The sequence below is a fragment of the Chanodichthys erythropterus genome, chromosome 17 (assembly GCF_024489055.1).
Source record: "Chanodichthys erythropterus isolate Z2021 chromosome 17, ASM2448905v1, whole genome shotgun sequence".
In the NCBI taxonomy this organism is placed as follows: Eukaryota; Metazoa; Chordata; class Actinopteri; order Cypriniformes; family Xenocyprididae; genus Chanodichthys; species Chanodichthys erythropterus.
Genome location: NC_090237.1, coordinates 362,324 through 387,500, shown reverse-complemented (window position 1 = coordinate 387,500; position 25,177 = coordinate 362,324). Strand labels below are relative to the sequence as shown.

General features: G+C 40.4%; 2 protein-coding genes across 2 annotated transcripts in view; one reads left to right on the top strand and one right to left on the bottom strand.

The window, feature by feature from the left end:
- The window catches only part of zgc:153039, a 40,109-nt gene extending 39,901 nt beyond the window's left edge, over positions 1-208 (bottom strand). Inside the window, exon 1 of the mRNA XM_067365308.1 lies at positions 1-208. This exon is cut by the window's left edge and continues 31 nt beyond it. Coding sequence (XP_067221409.1) covers positions 1-195 — 195 coding nt within the window. The 5' untranslated portion in view covers positions 196-208.
- Positions 209-14,740: 14,532 nt separating this feature from the next.
- Positions 14,741-24,948, top strand: chrd (chordin). The gene is made up of 20 exons (XM_067365014.1): positions 14,741-15,033; positions 15,924-16,027; positions 17,675-17,801; positions 17,997-18,128; positions 18,217-18,334; positions 18,423-18,510; positions 18,591-18,732; positions 18,822-18,956; positions 19,461-19,543; positions 19,682-19,829; positions 20,680-21,075; positions 21,157-21,398; positions 21,661-21,774; positions 21,864-22,061; positions 22,148-22,241; positions 22,415-22,471; positions 22,576-22,679; positions 22,772-23,029; positions 23,976-24,069; positions 24,150-24,948. Exons 1-20 carry the CDS (start codon positions 14,904-14,906, stop codon positions 24,212-24,214), a joined length of 2,829 nt encoding a protein of 942 aa, XP_067221115.1. The 5' UTR covers positions 14,741-14,903; the 3' UTR covers positions 24,215-24,948.
- The last annotated feature ends 229 nt before the right edge of the window (positions 24,949-25,177 follow it).

Here is a 25,177-nt window from a genome sequence, read left to right as displayed (position 1 = left end):
GGACAGCAGGGTTGGAATCACCACGCCGAAGAAAGTGTTGAGTTTGGGCGGCTGTTTGACGGCGGGTTTCCGCCGGACGGTCGCGGGGCTGCGCTGCTCGCCCTCATCTCTCCCGGTGCGCGTGTCCCGGTGCTCGCCGGACTCGTTGACGCTGGCGGAGAGCCGGTAATGCAGCAGCGGCGTCCGTTCCGACATGTCGCCGTGATTGTCGCTTCCTCTGTCTGCGGTCACATGACTGCCAGTGTTTACCAGCCGCCTCCAGTCATGTGACAGAGAGTGAAGTCAGCCAATCAGCTGCGGCCATGAGAATCTGATCTGAACACTATAAACTCTCAACCACAACAAATAGATCTGATTTCTTAACAACATACAACTTTATGAAAAATCTCTTTGAACACACACACACACACACACACACACACACACACACACACACTGGACTCTCCATACACATAATGATTTTTATACTGTACAAACTGTATATTCTCCGCCCATCACAGAAAACATTCTGCATTTTACATTTTCAGAAAGCTTCATATTATATGAATATATGAATATTATAAGCTGTTTCGCTCATGGGGACTGAAATGTCCCTTACAGTGAGACGCGGAATCTGCGCACAGCATGCTGGGAAGAGTATTGATTATTCACAATAAGTTTAAAAATGTTATAATGCGACTGTGGCATAATGCAAGCATCAGTCTGAACCTGCAGCAGCACTGTCACGTGTTCACTGATGCTTTACTGCACAGCTGTAGATTCACCAACACAACTCAGTTTCAGCACAAACTACTCATTCAACAGAAACTCATTTAATTTAAACTATCTGATCATTGCTACAGATATTACACTAACACGGATATGATTCTGCAGCTTCAGACTGAAGCCCAGAACTGACAGACTTTTTGAACTCGAGAGTTTAACTCAAAATCTGCTTCTATTTAATCATGTTCAGTCCTTCCATTCGCGCGCGTTCACAGCAGCGGCGTTTCTGTGTTATATGCGCGGTCGCGCTCTGCGTTTGTGCACATGTCTGTCGCCATCCGCGTGCGTCAGCTGCGTGCGGTCCGTTGAGTGCGGCGCGTCGAGGTTGCGCGCTTGTTGAGGCACTCGTGCGCGTGTGTGCGTGCGCGTAATAAGAAAAGCACACGGGTAGAAGACATCTGCGCGCGCACTTCCACATAACAAAAACATTAAGTTATTAATGTTCTCTTCAAGTCTTTTTATTGCTCATCAGTGTTTTCTTGTGCAGTGAGGGGTCATGATCACACACACACACACACACACACACACACACACACATCAGATTCAGAATGCAAACTGCTAAAATGATCATTAACATGCTAAATGATGAATAAAGGCGCGCGCTGTGAATCTCTCTCTCTCTCTCTTAGTGTCTCTGTCTGTTTATGGGGTGCAGGGCTGGTCACCATGGCAACCACAAGCAACGGACAGGCTAATAAAGGAAAGCATCTCTCTCTCTCTCTGTTCATTCTCTCCATCTCTCTCTCTCTCTTTCTCTGTTTGTTCTCAGCCTTGACTTCTTCTCTGTCTCTTCACATCAGCGCGCGCAGGATTTCAGGAGCAGATGTTGTCTCGGGATTCTCTGGATCTGTTATTTCCTGATGGCGAGTGTTTGTGGAGATGATGAAGCGCGCTCCTCCTCCTCCTCCGCGTGTCCGTCATGTCTCCGCGGGTTTGATCTCGCGCTGATTCTGCCCTGCTCTCACACTCTGTGCGGCCGCTGTCTGGCCGAGGGGGCGGGGCTTGTTCGGCGCGGGGGCGTGTCCTCCTCCTCTCGTCCAGTCTGCGCCGTTCTCTGTCCGAACTGTCGTCATTGTGTTGAGCTGCCCTGCTTTGACTGGTCATCTGCTTTGACCTGTCTGCCCTTTGACCCCACGGTGACCCCTGACCCTGAGGCGAGCGGGGCGCAGGAGGAGCGGAGGTGGGAGACGGGTGAGTGTTCAGGAATACTGCGTACTGCATGCACGATAATATCATCATATACTAGAAATATTTACTCTCGCAGTCATATGGACGAGCTGTTCACACTCAAACACCGCTGTGGTTCCCTCAGTCTATATCATTAACCGTTTCGTGTTTTTTAATCACTTTGTTCTTTCTCTCATTTTGTTTTTTGTGGCATTCTCGTCTCTGTCCTCTAGATGGCAGTGTAGACCTTTCTGAAGAGGAAATGGAGCAGTCAGTTACAGGTAGGACTTTTATACTGCACACCACATACTGCACACTATACACCACATACTGCACACTACACACTACATACTGCACACTACACACCACATACTGCACACTACACACTACATACTGCACACTACACACCACATACTGCACACTACACACCACATACTGCACACTACACACTACATACTGCACACTACACACTACATACTGCACACTACACACTACATACTGCACACTACACACCACATACTGCACACTACACATCACATACTGCACACTACACATCACATACTGCACACTACACACTACATACTGCACACTACACACTACATACTGCACACTACACACTACATACTGCACACTACACACTACATACTGCACACTACACACTACATACTGCACACTACACATCACATACTGCACACTACACACTACATACTGCACACTACACACTACATACTGCACACTACACACTACATACTGCACACTACACACCACATACTGCACACTACACACCACATACTGCACACTACACACTACATACTGCACACTACATACTACACACCACATACTGCACACTACACATCACATACTGCACACTACACATCACATACTGCACACTACACATCACATACTGCACACTACACACTACATACTACACACCACATACTGCACACTACACACCACATACTGCACACTACACACCACATACTGCACACTACACACCACTGCACACTACACACCACATACTGCCCACTACACACTACATACTGCACACTACACACCACATACTGCCCACTACACACTACATACTGCACACTACACACCACATACTGCACACTACACACCACATACTGCACACTACATACTGCACACTACACACCACATACTGCCCACTACACACCACATATTGCACACTACACACCACATACTGCACACTACACACCACATACTGCACATTACACACCACATACTACACACCACATACTGCACACTACACACCACATACTGCACACTACATGCTGCATACTACATATTACACACCACATACTGCACACTACACACCACATACTGCACACTACACACCACATACTGCACACTACACATCACATACTGCACACTACACACCACATACTGCACACTACACACCACATACTGCACACCACATACTGCCCACTACACACTACACACTGCACACTACACACTACATGCTGCATACTACATACTGCACACCACACACTGTCCACCACATACTGCACACTACACACCACATACTGCACACTACACACCACATACTGCACACTACACACCACATACTGCACACTACACACCACATACTGCCCACCACATACTGCACACTACACACCACATACTGCACACTACACACCACACACTGCCCACCACATACTGCACACTACACACCACACACTGCCCACCACATACTGCACACTGCACACCACATACTGCACACTACACACCACACACTGCCCACCACATACTGCACACTACACACCACATACTGCACACTACACACCACACACTGCCCACCACATACTGCACACTACACACCACACACTGCCCACCACATACTGCACACTGCACACCACATACTGCACACTACACACCACACACTGCCCACCACATACTGCACACTACACACCACATACTGCACACTACACACCACATACTGCACACTACACACCACATACTGCACACCACATACTGCCCACTACACACTACACACTGCACACTACATGCTGCATACTACATACTGCACACCACACACTGTCCACCACATACTGCACACTACACACCACACACTGCCCACCACATACTGCACACTACACACCACATACTGCACACTACACACCACACACTGCCCACCACATACTGCACACTACACACCACACACTGCCCACCACATACTGCACACTGCACACCACATACTGCACACTACACACCACACACTGCCCACCACATACTGCACACTACACACCACATACTACACACTACACACCACATACTGCACACTACACACCACATACTGCACACCACATACTGCTCACTACACACTACACACTGCACACTACACACTACATGCTGCATACTACATACTGCACACCACACACTGTCCACCACATACTGCACACTACACACCACATACTGCACACTACACACCACATACTGCACACTACACACCACATACTGCACACTACACACCACATACTGCACACTACACACCACACACTGCCCACCACATACTGCACACTACACACCACATACTGCACACTACACACTACACACCACACACTGCCCACCACATACTGCACACTACACACTATATGCTGCATACTAAATACTGCACACCACATACTGCACACTACACACCACACACTGCCCACTACACACTGCACACTACACACTATATGCTGCATACTACATACTGCACACCACATATTGCACACTGCACACTACACACCACATACTGCCCACTACACACTACATGCTGCATACTACATACTGCACACCACATACTGCACACTACACACCGCATACTGCCCACTACACACCACACACTGCCCACTACACACTGCACATTACACACTACATGCTGCATACTACATACTGCACACCACATACTACACACTGCACACTACACACAACATACTGCACACTACACACCACATACTGCCCACTACACACTACATGCTGCATACTACATACTGCACACCACATACTACACACTGCACACTACACACAACATACTGCACACTACACACCACATACTGCCCACTACACACTACATGCTGCATACTACATACTGCACACCACATACTACACACTGCACACTACACACAACATACTGCACACTACACACCGCATACTGCCCACTACACACTGCCCACTGCACACTACACACTGCACACTACCCACTGCCCACTACACACTGCATACTACACAATACACACTGCATACTACACAATACACACAGCATACTGCACACTGAACACTACACACTGCCCTCTACACTGCATACTACACAATACACACTGCATGCTGCACACTACATACTGCAACCTTCAATCTTGTGACAAACTACATCATAATTATGAAATAAAATGTTGAAATTATGACATACTAAATCAGAATTATGACATACTAAGATAAAAATGCGAATTTTTTTCATATTTTGACATTTTGTCATAATTATGACTTTTTAAGTTATAATTTCGACTTATGTCATAAATATGAACTTTTAAATCAGAATTTCGACTTAGTATGTTATAATATTGACAGATGCCATAATTTCATAATTTCGACTTAGTACGACTATTGACTTTTCAAGTCGTGAATATGATTTATGATCATATTTATGACATCAACTTTGGTCAATCTTATGACATACTACATCATAATTATGAGATAAAATCTTGAAATTATGACAAAAAGTCAAAATTATGACGTACAAAATCAGAATTATGACATGCTTAGATAAAAAAGTTGAACTTTTTGTCATAATTTTTACATTTTATATTATATTTATGACTTTTCAAGGTATAATGTCGACATGTCATAAATATAACATTTTAAATCAGAATTTCGAATTAGTATGTCAAAATTAAGATTTAGTATGGTAAATCATATCTATATCTACAAACTAAGATAAAATGTTGAAATTATGATATAAAAAGTCAAAATTATGACATACTAAATCAGAATAATGATATACTAAGATAAAAAGTAGATTTTTTTTGTCATAATTATGTCATTTTAATTATTGTGTAAATGCGCTTCCATGGTCTTTTCTATCGCGTGTCGTGTCTGTGTTCTGTAGGACTGGTCTTCGCTCTGGATTCGTCGCGTTCTGATTCGCCGCTTCACCTCTCAAGCTCCGCCCTCACTGTAAGCGTCACAGGTCAGGTGTGCTGCGAGCGCACCAATCAGGATGAGGGACTGCCTCAGGTGTGCGGGAGTGTGAGCGTCTCCAGAGGACAGTATTACTGGGAGATCGACGTCTGCAACAGCGCCCTCTATAGGATCGGTGAGAGAGGAGCAGCTGCTGATGCATCTGCAAAGATGTTTTGGCCTTCCTCTTCTACAGTTAAATAGCAGTATTATGATTGTGCTGTTATGATTTATGTAACTCAGATCTCAGTGTGATTTGTTGAGAAATAATTCTATCCTCAGGTGTGATTTCATCATGTGACGGTCGTGGCTGGTGGCTGGAGAGGCGTGGCTCTTCGTTTCACGCGGTGTTTGACGGACGGCGTGAGCTCCTCCCCTCTGTTCCTCCTCAGCTGAAGACAGTGGGCGTGTTTCTCAATGTGGGTGGAGCTTCAATCACCTTCCACAATCCTGTAACTCAGGAGTTTCTTGCTGCCGTCCCCTCCCACTTCACCGTTCCCCTCCGTCCTGCTCTCCAACTGGGCCAGGGAAGACTCAAGCTCCGCCCCGGCCTGCCGCCGCCCAATCACGTCTTTCTCAGCCCCAGCTCTGCCTATCGGGGTCCAGGAGGGGCGGGATCTGGGCGCTGGAGGCGGGACGTGTCGTTTGGGTCCGTGAGGGCCGTGGTTCAGAAGTTTGAGGAGATGTCGGCCGTGTCGGACTCAGATTCGGGTCTGGTGTCCAGCGTCGGCTCAGTGTCCGAACACAATACCCTCTGAAACACATTACTGGAGTTTCTACTGTTGTGTATTTATATTCAGAGACTGTGTTTCCATTTCATTTAGAATGAGGATTGAGAGGACTGAAACATCACGTCTGGACTGAAATAATGACCGCACAGATGCCACACAACTCACACATATATACTGTGTGCAAAATTAATACAGTTATGGGACATGTTAATCATGACATTAAACTGCCTGTAAAAACTTTTTAAAAGTTAAAGAAATATTCCTGAAATATAAGGAATGTTCCTGAGATGTGTAAATAATAAAATCTATTTATTATTACCTGGCTTTATTGTGGTTGGTCAATGCTCAAATATCTGTGAATCATGACACTAAATACTTGATAAATCTGATGAAGTTTCAGAAAAGATCTCAATAATGTCTCAAACGTGCTCAAAAACTGCAATAAGAAGTTATTGATCTCAATATCACCTGAGCTGTGATATTTTACTATCATTGATGTACTATTGTAGTTTCTGTTCATATTTTGAATTAGATTTTATTTTTATATTTTATTAGTTATATATATATATATATATATATATATATATATATATATATATATATATATATATATATAGTTTTATTAGTTTTTTTGTGCTTTTTTGCTATTTTTATTAGTTATATATATATATTAGACTTTTATTCATTTTATTTTATTTAGTTTTGATTAGTTTAGTTGTGTAGTAGTAGTTAGTGTTTTAGTTATTTTATAGTGTTATTGGGTCATTTTTATGTATTTTTATTTGTACTATATATAATGAGTTATATAGTTTTACAGGTTTAGAATTTGTGTTGTGATTTTTTGACATTTTTATTAAAATGTTTAAACATATATATATATATATTATATTTAATAAAATTTAAAAAAAAAAAAAAAAAAAAAAAAAACAACAAAATTGTTATTACTTGGGATCGGTAAGATTTTTAATGGTTTTAATGAGGTTTCGTCTGCTCACCAAGTGTGCATTTACTCAATTAAAAATACAGTAAAAACAGTAATATTGTGAAATATTATTACAATTTCAATCAGCTGTTTTCTATGTGAATATATAGTAAAGTGTAATTTATTCCTGTGATCAAAGCTGAATTTTCAGCATCATTACTCCAGTCTTCAGTGTCACATGATCCTTCAGAAATCATTCTGATATGATGATTTGCTGCTCAAGAAACATTTATGATTATTATCAATGTTGAAAACAGTTGTGTACTTTTTTTTCAGGATTCCTTGATGAATATAAAGTTCAAAAGAACAGCATTTATCTGAAATACAAAGCTTCTGTAGCATTATACACTACCGTTCAAAAGTTTGGGGTCAGTAAGAATTTTTATTTTTATTTTTTTGAAAAGAAATTAAAGAAATGAATACTTTTATTCAGCAAGGATGCATTAAATCAATCAAAAGTGGCAGTAAAGTCATTTATAATGTTACAAAAGATTAGATTTCAGATAAACACTGTTCTTTTGAACTTTCTATTCATCAAATAATCCTGAAAAAAAAATACACAACTGTTTTCAACATTTCTGAAGGATCATGTGACACTGAAGACTGGAGTAATGATGCTGAAAATTCAGCTTTGATCACAGGAATAAATTACACTTTACTATATATTCACATAGAAAACAGCTGATTTACATTGGAATAATATTTTACTGTTTTACTGTTTTTACTGTATTTTTAATTAAATAAATTAAGCCTTGGTGAGCAGACGAAACTTCTTTTAAAAACATTAAAAATCTTACAGATCCCAAACTTTTAAGCGGTAGTGTGTATATATATATATATATATATATATATATATATATATATATATATTATATATACACACACAATTCTGAATACTGATAAAACATTAAATGAAAACAGTACATTGTGCCCTATTTTATGTTTTTTTAGTGTATACAGTAGTTTTAGTCATTTTGTTGTTGTTTTTTGCCATTTTTATTAGTTTTTAAAGACAGTATATTTATCATAATGTTTATTTTACTTTGAGAATGTTGGTCATGATAATAACCCTGGATCTGAGCGGCTCATTTACAGCTCTAAACTCTTATTTCATCACAGATATTGACTCATTTGGGTCTGTTTTTATTTCTCACGAGGAATTCCAGGAAAACGTCTGAGACAAAGTTGATCCTGAAATGAGATTTGTCTAAAAGATCCATTCCAGAATCTGTGGTGCATCAAAACAACACAAACATGATCTGAGTCTGGAATCTTCTCTCTTTCTCACACGTTCTCTCAGTTCTGAATGTTTGCACGTACCCAAAGCATCGGTCAGAGGTGACTGGATCAGTGTTAGTCTGATGAGAGACAGACTGTTGAAGCGTCTCGTGTTACTCCGGACGGTTTACAGTTTAGATAAACCACTGGAGAACAAGCGTGTCCGTCTTTTACCTCGTAAACACGAGCGAAGAGAGAGTCAACATCAACACGTCAGAGAGAGGAAGACTCTCATAGCTGGAGCAGCTCTCAGTTATTCTCAGATGTTTCATGATCTTATGATAAATAAACATGAGAGAGTCAATAACTGCCCTGAGAAAGACCTGATCTGTGTGTTTCTGCCGTTCTCCTGTTGGCTCTCGGTCGAGGTGAGAAAGCAAAACGCAAGGCCTTCAATTCGCACCCGGCTCTTAAAACAGTCTGTCTCCCCTCCAGGGCTAATATGCGTGCGTTTGCATATTAAATGAGTAATTCTGTCTGTTAGTGACCTGTTAACTTCATCTGTTCCTCATTATTATTCCATTACCACAGTGCATTCATGTTGCGACACCCTTGAAAGCGGCACATCAGTGAGTTCCTGCTGAAAACAAATGTTTCTGGAAAACCAAACCGGCTCGACTCTGAATCACTGGGTCTGATGAGTGTCGCTTCTGACTTCTGCTGCTTCAGAACCATAAACCAATTCATGCGCAGTTAGTCAGCTGATGCCTGGAGCCGATAAACACTCGCCGACCGGATGTGTGTGTGTGTGTTTACCGTTTACCACGGCTGTCAGACACTGTCAGATCCAGAGTGCGTCGCCATCATCATCATCATCATCATCATCGTCGGCAGCTGATGTCAAACTCACACATGTTCTGCAAAACACTGATCAAATACATCTTAAAAACACCAATCAAAGCAATGAAACTCCAGACTAATACCCAGCTAAGAAACATTCTTATGAAGTTATGAAAATGGTATATCCGAATGTTTTTTAAATGCTTTAAACATGTTTTTTGTTGGTTATGCGAATGTTAAAGGAACGTTTCATTATTCAAACATAATGAATTATGAATTTTACATTAAAACATTGAAGATCTCTGAACATTACGAAACAAACAGTAACATTTAAACACTTTTACTAAACTAAAATGTTTCAGAAAAATGTTCCATGAACAATGTATAAACGTTTTACTAAAGGCCAGAAAACTCTGAACGAATGTTTTATTAACATTACTGGAAGAACGTTTGTTCATAACTCTGAGAGAACCTTGAGACAACGTTTTGTTACAATTAAATGTTCTTAAAATAACATTGATAGAATGTTCTTATAACATTATTAACATTTGATATGCGTTCTCATAATGTTCTGAGAATAACGTTCATGTAACATCTTTATGATAATGTTACTTGAACGTTCTCTTATAACGTTTTTTGCACTTGATAAATGTTCTCATAACGTTCGTAGAACAACATTCCTGATGAAGTCATGATATCTGATGAATGTTAATGTTAATATTCTTGGAATATTACTAGTGAACATTCAAAGAATGTTATATTGTAACGTTTTAGAAACATTGCAAATCACTGTTCACACAACGTTTTTACAACATCAAGTTATTATCTGGGGAGATAACTCAATGTAGTCATAAATCATATTTTTGATTTTACACCTGACCAAACATGCATATACGTATTTATATAATACAGTCCAAATGTGGCATATTTTACAGAAATACCGTATTGTTTAATTACCATATTCAAAATAGGTACTTTAGTGCACATCAAGGTATTACCGCTACACTGTCAGAAAAAAAGGTACGGTGCTGTCACTGGGGCTGTACCCTAAGGTACAAAGGTAAAAAGGTACTAATATGTACCTTTAAGGTACAAATATGCACTTTTAAGGTACTAATATGCACCATTTAGGGGTAAGTAAGGTACAAAGAGGTACCTTTTCACTTTTGTACCTTAGGGTACAGCCCCAGTGACAGAGCCGTACCTTTTTTTCTGACAGTGTATATAAAATATATATGATGTATAATGATCTTTCATATAAACCATGGAGTATATATAAATATATTGTTAAATACAGTCACATGGTAAATAAATAGCAATACCGCGATATGTTTTGTACGGTTATGATATTTTAGTGACTTGTGTGTGCGCGAGCGTGAACGTTTTCGTCTAAGAAAGCACAGAAACTCTTCCGTCAGAATACACACACACACACACACACACACACGTTATAAGACGCGGTTCCTGTCGGTTTCTGCTCTGAATGAGTTCATAATATCTTCTGTTATCACCTCATGATGAAATGCAAAGAGCTCATGATCGATTGATGATGGATTCCCATTCTCAGCGGATGCGCGCGCAGGTGTGAAGCACCATCAGCATGAAAATAACACACCTTACACACCTTACACACCTTACACACACACTGAAGCGCCTCGTGTGTACCTGTGAACTCATTTCGGAAACGCTAATACACACACTGACCATTTGCTGTGTATATTGTGATGTTTAGTTCTGTCTCACATGTCTGTTAACGGAGCATAATGAGACTGTAACACACACACACACACACACCCATGCGTGAGAAACTTCATTACGGAAGCATACTGCATTACATACAAACTATATATATATATATATATATATATATATATATATATATATATATATATATATATATATATATATATATATATATATATATGTATATATATAAACAGAAGATACATTATATATCAATTAAAGACACAAATTGTAAAAAAATATATGCATTATATGTTAATTATAAATTGTAAAAATAATAGAATATACTATAGTTGAGTCATAAAATGCATTAAGAAAATTATATCAAAAACCATAGAATGCCTTATAAATAAATTACATAAACAATCATATAATGCATTATATACACTGTAAAAAAAAAACAAGAATTATAATGGTTCTAAATAATAATTAAATACAAAACAATAATATATAATAATTAAAATGAAAACAAGTTATTTTTTGTTACTGAATTCAAAATGTATTATGGTTTAATATAAATAAAATGAAGAAATGTATAGAAAATACATGAAATAAATAAATATAATCCATTATATCTAATTAGACTTGAAATTGTACTAGTGGGCTATAAGTAACTTTACATTTATTTAATGCTAGTATTTGAAAAGATGATTTATTTCAGACTTGACTGAAAACAGAGGTTCTTTCACGCAAATCCCGCTGAAGACAAAAGCCTGCACGCTCTCGTGTAATCTCAGCAGTGAAAGGGAGCGCGCTGAATCTCTGCCTCTGCTGGAGTTTATTGCGCGCGTCTTTCTCATGCAGAAGCTCCAGCGCGCGGCTCTATAGTCGTGTTTAACATGTGCATGGCGGGAAGGCCGCGGGGATCCGAGCGGCTTCCGGAGCGCCTGATACTCGATTCCCACACTTTATTATTTTGTGATTTTATTATTCCATTATTCGCCATCATTTAGAGCCTTTCAGACCCCGCGGAGGGGAAATGACCCCATAACCACACACAGAGAGGGAAGTCTCTGATTTACAACACAAACGATCATCATCATTATTACTATCATTATTATGGCTGTCCTTTGAATCCGAAGGGAAAATGTTATTAATAGCCTTCATCGTTGTTTAAACTGTTTCAGAGAACATTCGAAAGTAACGAATGTTTGAAGAGTGACACAATGGAATGTTGAAGATTTAAATCAGCCGCTTGACCGTTAAGGAAACATTGTATCGTTCTTCAAACATTCGACCGTTCTGAAACAAATAGATACATTTCCGAAAAGAGTTCCAAAAATGACGTAATTAATGTTTTTGTGGAAGAATGTTTGAGGTTTATTTATATCTGATTGATGTCATCCTGCATTAACCTGTTAATCAAAAAGGAAACAATTCCAGGCGATATGAAGAGGAAATCAACTGTCGAATAACAAAAGCGTTGATCTTCAGAGGTTAATGACGCTCTCCAGATGAAAGCCATCATATTGTGTTTGTTTTTTACCTTCAAAAACCAGAGATGAAACTGAGTTTAGTCTCATCATACTCATTTAGAAGAACTCCAGCTTTCTGGCTTCTCTGAAGACTTAGTGAGGGAAATATAATTGCTTTGGTTCCTCAGTGAACATTCATTGTTCTTCTGAAAGAAAGGCCTGCTTCATTGAGAAATAAAGGACTCCCACTCAGCCTTTGATTCAAGCAGGGGGCTGATGATGCTGAAGCGCATTCAAATGAGAATCATGAGCTGTGAGGTCCAAACCACAAACTACAGCATTCAGATCCCAGGAGCAAACACTGTTCCGATAGAGCTTCTGGCAGACCTTTTTTGAGTGTTTGTCAGATTTCCTGCATCACCAAACGTTGTATTATCGTTATTAGAAGCAAATCAAATCAAACTAAATAGATGTAAATTCATGAACCATTGGTCCTTTTACACTCTAACAAATACTGGGTTAAAAACAACACAAGTTGGGTTGAAAATGGACAAACCCAGTGACTGGGTTGTTTTAACCCAATGAACGGGTTGTTTTAACCCAGTGAAAAAGTTTTAACCCAGCGAACGGGTTGTTTTAACTCAGTGAAAAAGTTTTAACCCAGCGAACGGGTTGTTTTAACTCAGTGAAAAAGTTTTAACCCAGCGAACGGGTTGTTTTAACTCAGTGAAAAAGTTTTAACCCAGCGAACGGGTTGTTTTAACTCAGTGAAAAAGTCATTTTAACCCAACGAATGGGTTGTTTTAACCCAACAAAAAAGTTGTTTTAACCCAGTGAAAAAATCATTATAACCCAACGAATGGGTTGTTTTAACCCAGTGAAAAGTTGTTTTAACCCAGTGAAAAAGTTTTTAACCCAGCGAAGGAATTGTTTTAACCCAGCGAACGGGTTGTGTTAACCCAGTGAAAAAGTCATTTTAACCCAACGATTGGGCTGTTTTAACCCAACGAAAAAGTTGTTTAACCCAGCGAATGGGTTGTTTTAACCCAGTGAGAAAGTAGTTTAACCCAGTAGTTGGGTGAAATGTTTGCAACCTGCTGGGTAGTTTTTACTGAACTCAAGTCTTGTTTAAAAATGACTGTATTTCTTGCTTAAAATGAACCCAAAATCAGACACATAATTACGAGAGGCAATAATAATAATCAAAAGGTGAACATTTATTAATAAGCAATTTAATACATGTTTATTGTTTAAATATTCATTAAACTTATTCATAAATGTTCATCCAACATATTTTGGGTTCATTTTAAGCAAGAAATACAGTGATTTTTAAACAATAGTTGAGTTAAATAAAACAGGTTAGCCAAACATTTAACCCAACCACTTGGGTTGGTTTTAACCCAGCATTTTTTTTTTAGAGTGTAAGTTAATGGTGCTCTTAGCATAAAAGTTTTTTATATATCATTATTGTTCATGATGTTTTGACTCTGGAGCTTTTTCATTTTTTCTTAAATTATTATTTATGATGAGAGCGAGGCTGAGTAATTGATTGGACAGATGTCAGACAGCGTTTAAATGTGTGAAGTTGATATTCGCAGGTGAAGTTTTGGGTCATTTGAGGTTCCGCCCCCCGCCCCCCCTCCCTCACGAGCACCGGATAAAACCGGGAGTCTCTCGCGCTGACGGCGCACTCGCAGCTCGCGCTCTGACGCGTCACGACAGAAAACACAGTGAGGAACACCCGAGATCAGTCTGAGCAGGACGCGTATTGACCCAACCTTATTATTGCATCAGTTTTCTTTTCCATACAACAGCAGTGAACTGTGTTTTGGTGAAGAGGAGGAAGACTCTGGACAATCCCTCGGGATGGAGGCGCTGCGCGTGCTGTGGATTCTGGGCTGCGCGTGGATCTCTTCGGCTCAGGGCTCGAGACTCAAGACACCCGCCTTACCCATCCAGCCCGAGCGGGAACCGATGATCTCGAAGGGCTTATCCGGTAAGAGACAGAAACAACATCACTCTCAGAACAACATCACACACTCTTACATGAAGACATAGAAGAAGTTCCCTGAATAACATAAAGAACCTTCGGATGTTCTTCATGGATCCATAAATAACCTTTATTTTTAAGAGTGTAGATAGAAAGAGTTCTGATAAGTGCTGATAAGTAGGTTTTTGCTGTTTCAGTCTCTTCAGATCTTTAAAGCATCAGTACATAATGATTTTTAAAGGACTACAGCATATAAACAAGCATTTAAAACCTTTAATTCTGGTGCTAATGACTGTATATGATGAACAATAATGATCTTTTGATTTTGATATATAGCCTATTAAAAGTAAAGGATATATAGTTCATCTTGGCTAAAGGTTTTGTTTCTGGGTTATTTGTTTAAGCATTGCAAACACTTTTGGAATGTTCAGAGAACTCTGAAAAGTAACAAGTTTAACATTTAAAAACTGAAACTGTTCAGGAAAACATTCAGTTTTGAGCCTCCGTGAATAACTTTCTATTCTCTAGTTGATCTGGTGATCTGAAGACACTCAAACACGTCCGTCTGATGCTCCATTTATCAGTTTACGTGTGTGTCTTTGAAAGTGTTTAGCTTAACAATAAATTGTTTAATAGTCTGCGTCTGTAAACTGCAGCTGATGACCTCATTCCAGACGCATTAAACACCAAATTTACTCCAATCTCTCATTCTCTGTTCAAAACAAAGCCGAGGAGATGTTTTGGTTCCCAGCGCTGCTGTGGCATTCACTCTGCTTTTAGTGTGTGTTCCTGAAGGTTTGGCCCAGAGCGGGCCGTCTGAAGCTGATTTGTACACATTCCCGATCTTTCCCACACACTGCCGCTCTCACGCTGCTCATGTTTATTGTCTCAATCAGGTTGCTCCTTCGGTGGCCGCTTTTATTCCCTGGAAGACACGTGGCATCCAGACCTGGGCGAGCCGTTCGGCGTGATGCACTGCGTCATGTGCCACTGCGAGCCGGTAAGAGTCCAGTGAGGAACTGAGAGCCACTGACACTGAACAGAGTCCAATCAACATAACTGAGCTGAATAACAGCTGCTTTCCCAGCTAACGTTCTCTCAACGTTCTCTCAACGTTATGAGGAAATGCAATGTTAATCGAGCGTTCGTTCAGAGTTATCTGGTCTTCAATAATGTTCTCAAAACGTTAGCACAAAACATTATTTATACATTGTTTTAGTTTGACGTTCGTGTAACGTTTTTTAAAAATTACTCCTAGTTTCAGAACGTTCAGAGAACATTCAAAAGAAACGTTTCCATAATGTTTGAAGAATGATACAAAGAAATGTTCCATTAACATTAGAAACATTTAAAAACTCTTCAGAGAACATACAGTAATAACGTTTTCGTAACTAAATGGGAACATTATCAAAATGTTTTGTTTTTATTAGTTGAGTTACAGCTGAAATTGAAATTGTTTCGTAACTTGAATTTTACAACATTGACAGTCATTGAACTGAACTGAATCAACATTGAACAGAATAATGAGGCGACTAACATTTAAAGGTTACCGGAAACGTTCTGTCAAGGTTCTCTCAATGTTCTGAACAAACGTTCTTCCAGTAACGTTAATAGAACGTTTGTTCAGAGTTATCTGGTCTTTAATAATGTTCGCAAAACGTTAACACAAAAACATTATTTATATAAAGCTCATGGAACTTTTTTTTTAGTTTGAAGTTCATTTAACGTTGTTTAAATTTTTTGACTTGTTTCAGAACGTTTAGAGAACATTCAAAAGTAACGTTCCCATAATGTTTGAAGAACGATGAAACGGAATGTTTCATTAAATATTAAAAAATTGAACGTTAAGAGAACATTCTTTCAAAGTTATCTTGTCTTTAATAATGTTCTCAAAATGTTAGCACAAAAATGTACACATCGTTACACAAGTTACAGTTTGACGTTTGTCTAACGTTTTTTAAATGTTTCGACTTGTTTCAAACGTTTAGAGAACATTCAAAAGTAACATTCAAATAATGTTTGATTAATGATACAATGGAATGTTCTAGTAACGTTAGAAACATTTAAATTCTGTTTTGAAAGTTCAGAGAATGTACAGTTTTCACAACTTAATGGGAACGTTGTCAAAATGTTTTGTTAGCTGAAATTGAAGTTGTTTCATAACTGTAGAACTTTACAACACTGACAGTTATTAAACTGAATTGAATCAACATTGAACTGAATAATGAGACTACTGACTTTCACAGCTAACAGGACGCGTTCTCTCAGAGTTATAAACAAACGTTCTTCCAGTAACGTTAATAGAACGTTCGTTCAGAGTTATCTGCTCTTTAATAATGTTCTCTAAACGTTAACACAAAACCTTTATTTATACATCGTTCATGTAACATTTATAAAACATCTTAGTTGGATGTTCATGTAACGTTGTCTAAATGTTTCGACTTGTTTCAGAACGTTCAGAGAACATTCAAAGTAACGTTCCCATAATGTTTGAAGAACGATGAAATGGAATGTTCCCTTAACGTATGTGTGTTTTGAGCCTTCGGGAATAACGTTAGTGAAGCGTGTAGCTGAAGCGTCATGTCAGTGTATCAGGCTGTAGTGTGTGAAGCGCTCTATGTGAACACGTTTCTTCCTCTCCGAGCAGCAGCGGAGCCGGCGAGGGAAGGTGTTCGGGAAGGTGAGCTGCCGGAATATGAAACAGGACTGTCCCGAACCGACCTGTGACGATCCGGTCCTGCTTCCAGGACACTGCTGCAAAACATGTCCCAAAGGTAAGAAAGGAGCGTGTGTTTTTCTGTGGAAACAGTCCAGCCGTCACACGGAAAAACTGTGCTGGTGTGCAAAAGAAATGATGGAAAGGCAGATGGGCCCTGCGCTCATGTTTATGGATGCCGCTCTCGAACATTGACTCTATTGTGCGTTCGAGAACTTTGTGACATCATGCACTTTGGTTTCCGTGGTTACAGGCGACTCCGGGAGGAAAGAGGCGGAGTCTCTGTTCGAGTTCTTCCAGGAGAAAGACGACGACCTGCACAAGTCGTACAACGACAGATCCTACATCAGCTCCGAGGACAGCAGTAACCGTGACAGCGCGAGCGGTGAGCCTCCACACACACACACACACACACACACACACACACACACTCCAGTCAGGCCCAGTCCATCACACCGCTCTGTTCTCTGCAGATTTCGTGGCGCTGCTGACGGGCGTGACGGACTCTTGGCTGCCGAGCTCCAGCGGCGTCGCTCGGGCGCGATTCACGCTCACCCGCACCAGCCTGACCTTCTCCATCACCTTCCAGAGGTAAAACACACACACACACACACACACACACACACATGCTCCTCTCTCGTCCTCCCTCACTCACTGCATGTGTGTGTTTGTGTCTCAGGATGAACAGGCCGAGCGCCGTCACCTTCCTGGACTCCGACGGGAACACTGCGTTTGAGTTCAGGGTCCCGCAGGCCGACACAGACATGGTGAGAATATAGTTCCCTAAACCTCCGACTCGAGTCTGATCTGGGCTCTGACGTGATGTTTAACTGTGTTTGATGAGCAGATCTGTGGAGTCTGGAAGAACCTGCCGAAGTCCCACATGCGGCAGCTGGAGGCGGAGCAGCTGCGCGTTTCCATGACAACCGCTGACAACAAGAAGGAGGAGATACAGGGCAAAATCATCAAACACAGAGCGCTGTTCGCAGGTGCGCGGCAAAGCTTAGATTCGATTCAACCACGGCTTTCTTGATGTGTTTGGATGCTCATGTTCATTTCCTGCGGTTTGTCTTGACAGAAACGTTCAGTGCCATCCTGACTTCCGAAGAGGTGCATTCTGGGATGGGCGGAATCGCCATGTTGACGCTCAGTGACACAGAAAACAATCTGCATTTTATCCTGATTCTGCAGGGACTCGTTTCTCACGGGAGCTGTAAGTATACACAAAGAAAAAATCAAATAAAGCAAAAAATGTAATTAAATAAAATTAAAATAAAGTAAAATAAAAATAAAATAAATAAATAAAATTAAATACAATGAATAAAATTAAAACAAATAAATAAAATTATTATAAATTATAAATAATTTATAAAAAATTATAAATAAATAAAATTAAAATAAAATATAAATTAGAAAAAAAAATTAAATAAAATGAAGTTAAATAAAATGAAATAAAATACAAAATATATTAACATAAAATAAATAAAAAAATATTTTTAAATACATTTTTAATAAAATAAAACATAATTAAAAAAAATTAAAACAAATAACAAAAATAAAAAAATACAAAATAAATAAAATTAAAATAAATGAAAAAAATATTTAAATAAAAAATAAATAAAAGTAAAATATAAATTAAAATACAAAATAAATGAGAAGAAATAAATAAATAAATTTTTAATAAATCAAAATACATTTTAATTTCATTTTGTTTCAGCGTCTGCACAGGTGCCGGTGAGAGTGAAACTGCTGTACCGACAACATCTGCTGAGAGAAATACGAGCGAACATCTCTACAGACGTGAGTGAAAACACACACACACACATTCACTGATCTAAACGAGAATATGCCACACATTTCTAATGCTTTCATATGGAAAAAAGTTAAAGTTCAACTCGAGCGATGAATATTAAGGAAACGTACATCATGTTTCTGCAGGACTCTGACTTCGCTGAAGTCCTGGCGGATCTGAACAGTCGGGAACTCTTCTGGTTGTCCCGCGGGCAGCTGCAGATCGTCGTGGAAACGGAGGGTCAAAACCCCCGCCAGATCTCCGGATACATCTCTGGAAAGAGATCATGTGACAGTGAGTGCAGCCAATCAACAACAATCAATACATAAACACAGTTTAAATGCATACGCAGGTCTTTAGTGACCTGGATCTCTAACTGCGGCAATAGTATAAAACAGACACTGCCACCTTGAGGAATAAAGCTGAAGTGCACTTACTGAGTCAAAACAGACATTTTTTGTTTATAATGAACAGGCTGAGGAACAGTAAGTTGAAGAAATGAATGATAGTGAATGTGTTCAAGGGTTAAACATGCAGCCACAGGCTTCAGTTCTGATCTCACAGGATCTGTAACTACATCAGCGGCTGTTTTTATCCCATGATTCACCGCGTGTTATATTTCATCTTTGTGTCATGCGTAAATCATCTCGGGTATTTCGAGTTCATAATTATGACTGTGATTGTGACGAGGTCAGGACTGCGCAGCGATGCCGATAGAGGTCAGATGCTGTCGGATCAGTTTCGTGGTGTGTGTGTGTGTGTGTGTGTGTGAAGGTCACGCTGTGCTGGCGCTGCTCCGCTCTGATTCCAGCTGCACCGTTAACAGCGTGACGTTATGTGTGAGGAATTCAAACCTAAACGGTCCCGCCGCTCGCGCTCTGTTTACTCCGACATCATCAGTCCTCTCTATTTACCTGCGCTTCACTCTGGCGTCTCAGGGGATCACGTCACTCTCTGACCTTTGACCCTGCGCGAGTTCATGTGGGTTTGATTGTTTCTCTGGCTGCGGTTTGACAGCAGTTCCCTCTGGACCTCTTCTCGCCTGCAAGACTTTAGTTTGCCCTCGTTCTGTCACACAGACGTCATTTTATTCATAGGTTTAATGCAGCAAATCAATAAGAGTTTATTTCCTGAAATGTTTCAGCTCTTCAGAGCGTGATGTCCGGCGGTTCTGCTCTGACTCCTGGGAAGACCGGCGGCGTGGGCTCGGCCGTCTTCACGCTGCACCACAACGGCTCGCTCGACTACCAGGTTCTGGTGGCGGGTCTGACCAGCGCGGCGGTGGGCGTGACGATCGAGATGAAGCCGCGCCGGCGCAGTAAACGCAGCGTTCTGTACGACATCACGGCCGACTTCGCGGCGGAGGAGCGGGGCGGCGGACGGGCGGTGGGCAGCGTCAGCCGTGTGGAGGCCAGACACATTCACATGCTGCTGCAGAACGAGCTGTTCGTCAACATCGCCACGGCCGAGCAGCAGGAGAGCGAGCTGCGCGGACAGATACGCATGCTGCCGTACAACGGGCTGGACGCGCGCCGGAACGGTAAAAAGAAATCAATCAGAAAATGTTCTGATATCGATTTGATTATTAGTCGTTGATTAAAACGCTGTTTTTCCTCCGCAGAGCTCCCGGTTCCTCTCGCGGGTCAGTTCGTGTCTCCTGCGGTCCGTACGGGCGCAGCCGGTCACGCCTGGGTCTCGGTGGACGAACAGTGTCATCTGCATTACGAGATCGTCGTCAACGGCCTCAGCAAGAGCGAAGACGCCTCCGTCAGCGCTCACCTGCACGGATTGGCCGAGATCGGCGAGATGGACGACTCCTCCACCAATCACAAGAGACTTCTGACTGGCTTCTACGGTCAACAGGTAAACAAATCACCAACGCAACTCGGCATCATTAACATCCAGTTATAATGTAAACGCCGTGATTACAGCACAACAAAAGCCTGTTTTCTCTGGCTGCTCCGGCGTCACCGTGCCAGAAACACAATTGTGCCGTTATTTATTGAAACAGGAATTGTTTATAAAACAAAGCTGGCGTTTTCACAAATGATCTGAAACCAGTTTGATTCTGCTTTAACATGAAGATTGTCTGATCTTGAACAAGCTGTCTCCCTGTCTCTTCTAGGCTCAGGGAGTGTTGAAAGATATCAGTGTTGAGTTATTGAGGCATTTGGACGAAGGCACAGCTTATATTCAGGTCAGCACCAAAATGAATCCAAGAGGAGAAATCCGAGGACGGGTGAGTACACACACACTCCCGACAGAAATGTTTTTATGGTTTTAGTTAACTATACTAACCCTGGTTCAATCGACGTCTCCGCTGTCCAGATTCACGTTCCCAACAGCTGTGAGTTCGGCTCTCGCGGAGAGGTGGTGGAGGAGGCCGAGTTCGACGACCTCGTATTCGTCCGCGACCCGGCCGAGCTGAGAAAAGACCCGCACACGTGCTTCTTCGAGGGAGAACATCACGCACACGGGTCGCAGTGGACGCCGCAGTACAACACCTGCTTCACCTGCACCTGCCAGGTAACACACGCATTCACACGGGTTTAGCTCTTGTTTACGTATTCCTTATGGTTCGGTGTGCGAATGACCTGTTTTATTCCCTGCAGAAGAAGACGGTGATCTGTGATCCGGTGATCTGTCCTGTGCTCTCGTGTCCTCACACCATCCAGCCTGAAGACCAGTGCTGTCCGGTCTGTGACGGTGAGTGATGAGCGAACAGGGAACGCTATGAACAAACGTTCCTCCAGTAACGTTAATAGAACGTTCGTTCAGATTTATCTGGTCTTTAATGATGTTCTCAAAACGTTAGCACACAAACATTATTTATACATCGTTCATGGAATTTTAACATTGCATTTTATTTCTGTCAACAGAAAAGAAGGAGATCAAAGAGACGACTGCTGTAGAAAAAGTTGAGGAAGATCCAGAAGGTGAGTTTATATTAGATTAATACATAAAATTTAATATTGAGACCATTATTTTAAATGCGCAACTGATTGGAAGTGTATAGTAAGATGTTTATTTCTTGTTTCAGGCTGTTATTTCGAAGGCGATCAAAAGATGCACGCACCTGGCACAACATGGCATCCGTTCGTCCCGCCTTTCGGGTACATCAAGTGTGCCGTGTGCACCTGCAAGGTGAGCTAACGAACATTACAAAACACGAGAGAATTATTTTTTGTTTTAGTTATGAATATTAATAGTTATCTTCATTGTCTTGTCCATCTCAGGGCTCCACAGGAGAAGTGCACTGCGAGAAGGTGACGTGCCCGCCTCTCACCTGCAGCCGACCAATCAGACGCAATCCTTCAGACTGCTGTAAGGAGTGTCCTGCAGAAGACACGCCCCCTCTGGAGGACGACGAAATGATGCAGGCTGACGGAACGCGGCATTGCAAGTTCGGCAAAAACTACTACCAGAATAGCGAACACTGGCACCCGAGTGTCCCGCTGGTGGGCGAGATGAAGTGCATCACCTGCTGGTGTGATGTGAGTATTTCTGTGCTTTATTTGAGATTTATTTTAAGTATGGAAGCTTATTTCAGCCATGGAATAAAAAAATAAATAAAATAAAAAAAGGTAGTTGCGACTTTATATCTCACAATTCAGAATTTTTTTCTTAGAATTTCTCTGAAAAAAAAAAAAATTCCAAGATGATAAGAATAATAATAATTATAATTATTTGGAATAATAATTCCAGGATGTAAACTCAGAATTCCGAGAAAAAGTCAGAATTCCAAAATGTAAACTCATAATTCTGACAGGAGTCAGAATTGCTAGATATAAACTCATAATTCCAAAAAGATTCATAATTGCGAGATGTAAACTCAGAATTCTGAGAAAAAGTTGAAATAGCAAGATGCATAATTCCGACAAGAGTCAGAATTGCGATGCAAACTCAGAATTCCGAGAAAAAGTCAGAATTGTAAGATGTAAACTCATAATTCTGACAAAATAGTAAAAATTCTGAGATGAAAACTCAGAATTCAGAGGAAAAAGTCGAGATGTAAACTCAGAATTCCAAAAAAGTTGAAATTGCAAGATGTAAACTTAGAATTCCAACAAAAAAGTCAAAATTCCAAAATATAAACTCGTAATTCCAACAAAAAAGTCAGAATTGCGATGTAAACTCAGAATTCCAAAAAAGTTAAAATTGCAAGATGTAAACTCATAATTCCAAGGAAAAAGTCAGAATTGTAAGATGTAAACTCATAATTCCGACAAAATAGTAAAAATTCTGAGATGAAAACTCATAAATTCCAAGAAAAGTCAGAATTGCGAGATATAAACTCAGAAATTGTGAAGAAAAAAGACAGAATCATTAGATAAAAAGTCGCAATTACATTTTTTATTCCATGGTGGAATATTTCAGAGCATTTGGAGATTTTAGGTTAACAGCGCAAGTAACACTTGCTCCTTTCTCTCGTCATTACAGCACGGCGTCACCAAGTGCCAGAGGAAACAGTGTCCGCTGCTGAGCTGCAGTAACCCCATTCGCAGAGAGGGAAAATGCTGTCCTGAATGCATAGGCAAGTTCTGATCCTAAACACTTTAAGACATAAACTAAATCCTGCACAATTTACTCACACCTTACGTCTTTGTTTTACAGAGGACTTTATGGAAAAAGAAGAAATGGCAAAGATGGTGGAGAAAAAGAAAACCTGGAGACACTGATACCTTCTTTCCTCAGCGCTCACCATCCTCCTGTTTTGAGATCAGGCGCCTCAAACTCGCACAACGGGACGCCTGCGGACTGCAAAAATAAATCTGCGCACGAAACGGAGAAGAGGTCCGGAATGTAACAAGGAAGTTTGGGAGAAAGTGGCTCTGAAGACAAAAGATATCAAGACAAAAACAGACAACAGAAAAAAAGGAGAATGAATCTCAGCTGCTGCAGTTGTTTGAGTTTCCCACTGACATAATTTCCTCACGGGAAAGTTTGTTTTAACTTTGTTTGACTTGGTGCAAAACATCAGACACTCGTCCTAAGATTTTACACATCATCATACCTGTAAATGCATACAATGTATGCATGTGAGCACAATGTACCACACTTCATACAGTAAAATAACGCTTCACTACAAAATGCACATGCCATCATTACAATCATTCACAATTCACATATGACACTCAAATCCCAGCCAATCAGCAGGACTGTTGTAATGCATCTGATTGGAGATTCACCCTGTGGGTGGGGCTTGGCTGTGGGGTTTAGAATGTTCATCAACATAAACCCCACCCATTTCTGTTCTGTTGCACCTGATGTTGTAAGTCTGTTTTTGCTGGTATATAATATTTTATGGCTATTTTCTTTCAGTATTTTGATGGATATTAAGAATATTGTTTGTATTGCATATTTATTAATGATGAATAAACAAAGTTTTAAAATTTATGTTGTCATAAAAGAAGCACATTGTCAGTTTTTTTTTTTCATTGTCAGTTGACTTCAAGCTTGTTATAAAACACAAAGCATTTTTTAATTCTGCATTCGTCACGAACCGCCAAAATACAAAGAGTGCACAAGCAAGTTTCACAAAAAGTCTGCAAATGCTACCAAAACAAATAAACACACGCACACTTTTGCGTGTTTGGATATGTAACATGTGTTCACAGGAAACGGACACAGCTGGTAATGAA

Coding starts and splice junctions, on each gene's coding strand:
- chrd (XM_067365014.1), top strand. CDS start 14,904: ATGGAGGCGCTGCGCGTGCTGTGGATTCTGGGCTGCGCGTGGATCTCT. Junction 18,335..18,422: donor TTCTCCATCACCTTCCAGAG/GTAAAACACACA, acceptor TTTGTGTCTCAG/GATGAACAGGCCGAGCGCCG. Junction 19,544..19,681: donor GAGCGAACATCTCTACAGAC/GTGAGTGAAAAC, acceptor ATGTTTCTGCAG/GACTCTGACTTCGCTGAAGT.